Consider the following 7,320-nt stretch of genomic DNA (forward strand, 5'->3'; position numbering starts at 1 on the left):
ATATGTTGGTTCACACACCAGTTGCATCCCCAGCGACTCTGCACACAACCATGGCAGCTACGAAAAAAAAGAAAGTGCATCCAAATTCATTACCTAAAAGTATTGTATATAGACAAAGATATTAATCTTAGTTTTACATTTCAAAACCAAGTTAAAGTTCATTTTAAAACTTAAGAACCATGCATCATAATCACGTGTGTGCTGTGTTTGTAACTCACGGCATGCCTCCTGCAAGCTGTTTAACTGCTGTGCAATCATAAAAGGTGAATTCCCGAGAAGTCACAACAACATCACGGAACCGTAGAGATAGAGTGACTGTAAAAAAATCTAATTCAAAAGGAAAAAGAACAGATTATCAAGAAGAGATTCCTGTAGAGTCATGATTGTCAGAGACATGACTGTCTGTGCACGCTTCTCATATTCATCTTATTGTTTGCGCTTCACTGGTTCATCTTTGATGACACATATTTCCTATTTCCAGCTAGGTTTAAACTTGCTGGGATTTTATCTAGCAGATGTGGGAGTTTGACTGGTTTCAGCTGAAAATATTTGTGGTGGTTTTTGCAAGAAGTACAAACAGGTTTAAAACAACATAAAGGTGAATTAGTTTTCATTTTTAGGTAAACTATTCCTTTATTACTAAATATATTATGGAACCGCAAGCAATGTCATTTAAAAACTTATTTTGTTTAGAAGCGTTCCTCTCTCAGTCTAGTTACATTATCAATTCCATGCACAAAACGTAGTTCTAAATCAGATGTTTGTGTGTCAAAAGGAGAACACTTTTTTTAGTAATTCATGAAACACTTATGTTTCACTGGCTAGGCCACCTGCGTCAAAACAAGCGTGTTAAACATAGCCGGCAAAACTCTCACCTTGCCCATGTGGCACAGATGGCAATGTATATACGTGTGGAGAAGAGCAAGTGACACCAGTCTCTGTGACAACAGCCAAACTTGACCTGTCCTCAAAGACACAAGAGTAATGCTCTCCTTGTTCCAGGTTGGGAAGACCAGGGATGGATAAAGAGATCTAAAAGGAGCAAAATAAATATCAAGAGAGATGGAATAAGAGACAAAGTCAATTTAAATTTGCAAGGATTGAAATTATGTTTTATAGGATAAGGCAGAGAAATGGTTATGGTTGTTTGTGTGCTTTTTAAACTGATTTTTTTAGAAAAGTTGTTAATATGTGAAACACACATTTCTCTTTTCCTCTCGGCTGATGTTGGATGGATTGAGAAATGTCACACTTAGGCATTGCTGCTCTATATCAAAGCTCCAAAGCCACTGATCTTTCTGATCTCCACGCACACACTCGCTACGAAGCCCACACCTAATGCACAAAGACACAATGTTAAGTTTAAGTAATCAACTGTTCCACAAAAGAGAAAAAAAAAGGATATGAGGTTCTTTTCAAATATGAACTTACTTCCCCTCCAGAACACACCAGCCACAATATGGATCATGAGCCAACAGACAGGACTGACAATCCAAATGCTTTTCACACTCTGCTACAGGCCTTTTCTCTAACTGTATGAGCACAGTAATAAAACAAAAAAAACAGCAGAGAAAGATGAAATTACATACTACACATAGGCTCACAAGGGCTGCTTTTATTTGATGAATGGCTTCTGGATCATGTAAAATAATGGCTTTTGAAAATTTGTCTTCGCCATCACAAGAATTAATATATTTTAAAAATAAATATGTATAAAATAGAAAACTTTAAAAATGGAAAGGTTTTAAATTGTAATAATAGCTCATGTTATTATGGTTTCACTATAGTTTTAATCAACAAAACACAGTTTTAGTGAGCATAAGACAAAAAAAATTTTTTTTTGAACAGTAGTGTACACGCATACACAGACATGTGCACACATTTAATTCTATTATGTTACCAAAGATTTCTTCTTATTTTTATTACCAATATTACCTAACTTGTCAATTTATGATTTCTATTTATGAACTATCCCTTTTAAGATACTTTTTCAATTTTGTTTAGTTCAGGTTTATTCCTATTAATTATGCTTGACCTATAAGAACAAATTTGTCAACAAGTAACAACACTGACACTTCCAGTTCCACTTCAGTAATGTGATAGTTACCATGTTACTTGTCAAGATGTATAGATGCTTCTCTTGATGGTCAAGCCTGAGTTCTCTGCTTATTGGTGCACTGGGATGGATGGAGATTACTGCATATTCTTCCACCTCACCATTTGGCCCAAGAAACACCTGGATGAAACACAAAGGAGGAGAAATTTAAAACCTAGCTGAAGAGATCCTCTGCAGCTGTTTTCTATTAGGGATAAAACATCAAGCAAAACATACAACATACCATGAAAGAGCATATGAAACAGCTGACCAGTAACTCCTGATATCACTTATCAAGCATTAAAATTGTCATATATCATCATATCACCCTTATGTATGTATTTATGTATGTATATATTTTCTTTCGTAGCATTATCACAAAACAAATCAAATCAGACACAAGAATAATTTTGGCTAGACAACGAGAGTGCCATAAAAAGGACCCAAATATAAAATAAACACCTTATTCCTTGAAAATGTTTCTATACCTTGTGTAAGTTTCCTTGGGAGTCTCCAAGAAAGGCAATAGTGTGTTCCTCCCTTACACTCACAGCGACAGCAGTGAGACGGACAGATGGACTGTCAAATATTGGCTCAGCTTTCACAAGCACCCGGCTTGCCATTGGACTAGGGGTGTGATCAGAGCCACATGGGTAAGCATCCAAAGTGTTCTATAGAAAGACAAAAGACAAAGATTAAATCAAAGCAAACCAACTGACTTGTTCTACAACTGACAAATTTCACTGTCATGTCAAACAGCTTTTTAAATTAAACAATGTTTTGCTCATTGCCACACAGTGGTATAGATCTAAAGACCATTTGTTTTATCTCTCAAATTACCCATATTTCATCGTAATAAATTTCATAATAGATTTTTTATTATTGTTAAAATGAAATAAATACATTTATTCACAACAATGTATAAAATAAAAAAAAATGTCAGTTAAAGACATTTATAATTTTGATATATAACCAAAAATACTGTGCTTCAAACTTTGTTCATCAGAGAATCCAACATTTTTTTTAAAGGCACAACCTTTTTTCCAAATACTTTTTCTTAGTACCATTCTAATATTAGCATTTTTAGTTTTTCTGCTAAAACTGTAAAATTTAATTGAATCCATTACATACATATGGAATAATACATATTTCCCAAACTGACTTGTGAACACTAGTGTGTGCGTAAACAAAATGCAGTTTATTTGACCTTTTAAACCTTACTGCCAATTTTTGCCTCTTTTGTTCTTTTAATCTTGTTGCTTTTTTCACTTTTATTCTTTTATCACGTGTTGTTACTCCGATTGTATGTTAGCTACCCTCTCCAGACAAGTTTAGAATATTTATATATGGCTACACAACTGGGGTGGTGGAATTTTGGTGTCATCATAGATTGAAGTCATGTTCAATTATAGTTTTGCTTCCCCTGAAGAGGTTAACTGCTATGTTCAGTGGCACAGTGGTGCAGGATCTGAAACTACAACCTCAGTTACCAACCTAATTTAACCTCATAGCTATTTTCCACTGGATAATGTAGGCCCTGTTTATACCTGGTGTTAAGATCTGGTTCATGAATCTCAAGTGGTCAGATGAGACACATTACTGTTTACAGGTCCTTTTCAAAAAATTAGCATATTGTGATAAAGTTCATTATTTTCTGTAATGTACTGATAAACATTAGACTTTCATATATTTTAGATTCATTACACACATTTGAAAGTAGTTCTAGCCTTTTATTGTTTTAATATTGATGATTTTGGCATACAGCTCATGAAAATCCAAAATTCCTATCTCAAAAAATTAGCATATTTCATCTGACCAATAAAAGAAAAGTGTTTTTAATACAAAAAAAGTCAACCTTCAAATAATTATGTTTAGTTATGCACTCAATACTTGGTCGGGAATCCTTTTGCAGAAATGACTGCTTCAATGCGGCGTGGCATGGAGGCAATCAGCCTTTGGGACTGCTGAGGTGTTATGGAGGCCCAGGATGCTTCGATAGCGGCCTTAAGCTCATCCAGAGTGTTGGGTCTTGCGTCTCTCAACTTTCTCTTCACAATATCCCACAGATTCTCTATGGGGTTCAGGTCAGGAGAGTTGGCAGGCCAATTGAGCACAGTAATACCATGGTTAGTAAACCATTTACCAGTGGTTTTGGCACTGTGAGCAGGTGCCAGGTCGTGCTGAAAAATGAAATCTTCATCTCCATAAAGCTTTTCAGCAGATGGAAGCATGAAGTGCTCCAAAATCTCCTGATAGCTAGCTGCATTGACCCTGCCCTTGATAAAACACAGCGGACCAACACCAGCAGCTGACATGGCACCCCAGACCATCACTGACTGTGGGTACTTGACACTGGACTTCAGGCATTTTGGCATTTCCCTCTCCCCAGTCTTCTTCCAGACTCTGGCACCTTGATTTCCGAATGACATGCAAAATTTTCTTTCATCCGAAAAAAGTACTTTGGACCACTGTGTTTTATCAAGGGCAGGGTCAATGCAGCTAGCTATCAGGAGATTTTGGAACACTTCATGCTTCCATCTGCTGAAAAGCTTTATGGAGATGAAGATTTCATTTTTCAGCAAGACCTGGCACCTGCTCACAGTGCCAAAACCACTGGTAAATGGTTTACTGACCATGGTATTACTGTGCTCAATTGGCCTGCCAACTCTCCTGACCTGAACCCCATAGAGAATCTGCGGGATATTGTGAAGAGAAAGTTGAGAGACGCAAGACCCAACACTCTGGATGAGCTTAAGGCTGCTATCGAAGCATCCTGGGCCTCCATAACACCTCAGCAGTCCCAAAGGCTGATTGCCTCCATGCCACGCCGCATTGAAGCAGTCATTTCTGCAAAAGGATTCCCGACCAAGTATTGAGTGCATAACTGAACATGATTATTTGAAGGTTGACTTTTTTTGTATTAAAAACACTTTTCTTTTATTGGTCGGATGAAATATGCTAATTTTTTGAGATAGGAATTTTGGGTTTTCATGAGCTGTATGCCAAAATCATCAATATTAAAACAATAAAAGGCTAGAACTACTTTCAAATGTGTGTAATGAATCTAAAATATATGAAAGTCTAATGTTTATCAGCACATTACAGAAAATAATGAACTTTATCACAATATGCTAATATTTTTAAAAGGACCTGTACACCTGGTAGTAAAATAGGTAAAAAGTTGCGATCGGGGAGGGTAGCGTCTGATTTTGAGACTGTTTGTTCAAACTCACAGCAGCTCAATGAATGTATAGCTCTAAAGAAGTGCTTATAAGACCGCAACCATTGGACTTGAAAGCTGTTGCCATTCAGTTTTCAAACTCACCTCTGGAAGATTGGCACAGTTTGATTTGACTTCATACTCAATGTATGCAACCTCCTTTCCATCTGCACGACCCATCTCAGTGTAGCACAGATCTCTTGTAGCATTGATATGTTTATCCACTTCCTCAAGTGAAAACACACATACTGCAGACTCTTCATTTGGCCGACTGGATGAGGCAAAATGACTCGAAAACACCCCCAACAGGACCTCTTGTTCCGAAGCAGTTGTACTTTCGATTCCCATAGCCTTACCTAACTTTGGTAGGCCTACGTGTAGAGCTTGCAGGAGGTTATAATTCTTTCCTCCAGCTGAACGGCAACTTAACGGAACTTCTACATAGGAATAATACGCAGCATCATCCAAACACATACGGGAAACATATGTGCGATATTCTCTTGATGGTGACTGTAAGTCCCTCCGATAGAACATGAAGTAGACATATGAGCGATGGGTAAATGATGTTACAAAATGGTGGTCATACTCAGAAAGCCTCCCAGCCACAGCTAACTTTGAAGTTTCTTCATATGAGAAAACAGGCTCCATAACTAAATTTCGAGTAGATATTGGAGGTTGGCTGTTGGTATATCCCCGGCCCACAAACAGCACTGGCTGTTGTTTCCCACGCCCTTTTGTGAGTGCCACAAGTCCTACTGTAGAGACATTGGGGTCATTAGCCGCCACATACTGTGTATCCACAGGCCTCTCTGCAGAGAAAAGCACTTTCCCCACTGCATCCAAACTTCGTTTCTGACATATTCCTTGATAAACACTTCCACAGCTAATGAGCTCCTGACTGTAAGGATCCACAAGTAGTAGCTTGTTGTGGTTATTGGTCCATTGTGCCTGTGGGCAGTTTGCTTCGCTAATTGGGGGCAGGCAGTCACGACTGTCTATCACAGGTCCAGTCTTTTCCTCTGCCTCAAGCTGAAGATCGGAAGAAAGCTGGTAAAGCCGATCACGGGCGCCTAAATAGACCCGACCCAATTTAGGGTCAGGATGCAAAGCCAGGTGCTCGAAGTAGGTGTCATTGCGCAAGAAGGTGAGGTGATGACTGGAAGAAGCAGAGCTCTGGATGACCACGCAGTAACAAAGTATGGAGAAAAGTGAAGAGAACACACACACCATCCCAGGTGGCATGTCAACTGTTCTGAGAACAAAGAGGAAAAAAAGTAAATGAAAAAAAAAATTTTATGTGAAAATTACATTATAACAATAACCCCAATTATTTAAACATCAGTGTAAATATTGTAAATGTTATTAAAATAACATATCCCATTAACACAAATCAAATAAATTATGTCACAAATGTCATATCACAACATGTTACAATAAGACGTCTGAAAAAAACTGTTCTAGTTTACTGTAATCAGAGAAAGAAAACACTTCTTACCAGGGTTTGATCTGCAGGGGCGACATGCATACACACAAAACAGTCAAATACACGTCCCCATCAGCTAAACCTAGAACGCATACAGAAAGAGAGGGAATTTTGTTTAAAAATTACAAAAATTTAACATTCACAGCACTTTAGAGTGTTTGCATTTGGCAGGAGTATCTTGAGGAGGTTTAACATTGTGAGAAAATTACAAAATGTTACAATTGGAATTAGCCTTTTTCACACTTTCATGTTTCTGGCTTCCGGATTGGCACTTGCAGGGTAAACATTTTTCCGGTGACAGCAGTGGCCGTACTTAAGAATAGTAAGTTTGGGAATCAAAGTATATTTTTACAAAATAGATACTATGTTACTATGATGTATGCCAGTGTTTTACTCTACAAAAAGCAAACATTTCTTCAAAAACTTTTTGGGTCAGTTTTGGGTCATCACAAATACTATGTTTATTTAATTCTGAATGTTGGCACTTATAATTCAGTACATTTTTGAGTTTTGCCATTCTGT

At 37.6% G+C, this 7,320-nt stretch overlaps 1 protein-coding gene across 1 annotated transcript in view; it reads right to left on the reverse strand.

Annotated features, from left to right (window-relative positions):
• plxnb1b (plexin b1b) overlaps window positions 1-6,882 on the reverse strand; it is a 29,744-nt gene extending 22,862 nt beyond the window's left edge. Inside the window, exons 1-8 of the mRNA XM_073852519.1 lie at window positions 6,811-6,882; window positions 5,421-6,567; window positions 2,584-2,766; window positions 2,108-2,236; window positions 1,432-1,532; window positions 1,203-1,335; window positions 876-1,032; window positions 219-327 (exon numbers count right to left, since the gene is read on the reverse strand). Of these exons, the coding sequence (XP_073708620.1) occupies window positions 219-327; window positions 876-1,032; window positions 1,203-1,335; window positions 1,432-1,532; window positions 2,108-2,236; window positions 2,584-2,766; window positions 5,421-6,557 (1,949 nt within the window). The 5' untranslated portion in view covers window positions 6,558-6,567; window positions 6,811-6,882. The remainder of the gene's footprint in view (window positions 1-218; window positions 328-875; window positions 1,033-1,202; window positions 1,336-1,431; window positions 1,533-2,107; window positions 2,237-2,583; window positions 2,767-5,420; window positions 6,568-6,810) is intronic.
• Window positions 6,883-7,320: the final 438 nt, after the last annotated feature.

The sequence above is a fragment of the Garra rufa genome, chromosome 12 (genome assembly GCF_049309525.1).
Source record: "Garra rufa chromosome 12, GarRuf1.0, whole genome shotgun sequence".
NCBI lineage: Eukaryota > Metazoa > Chordata > Actinopteri > Cypriniformes > Cyprinidae > Garra > Garra rufa.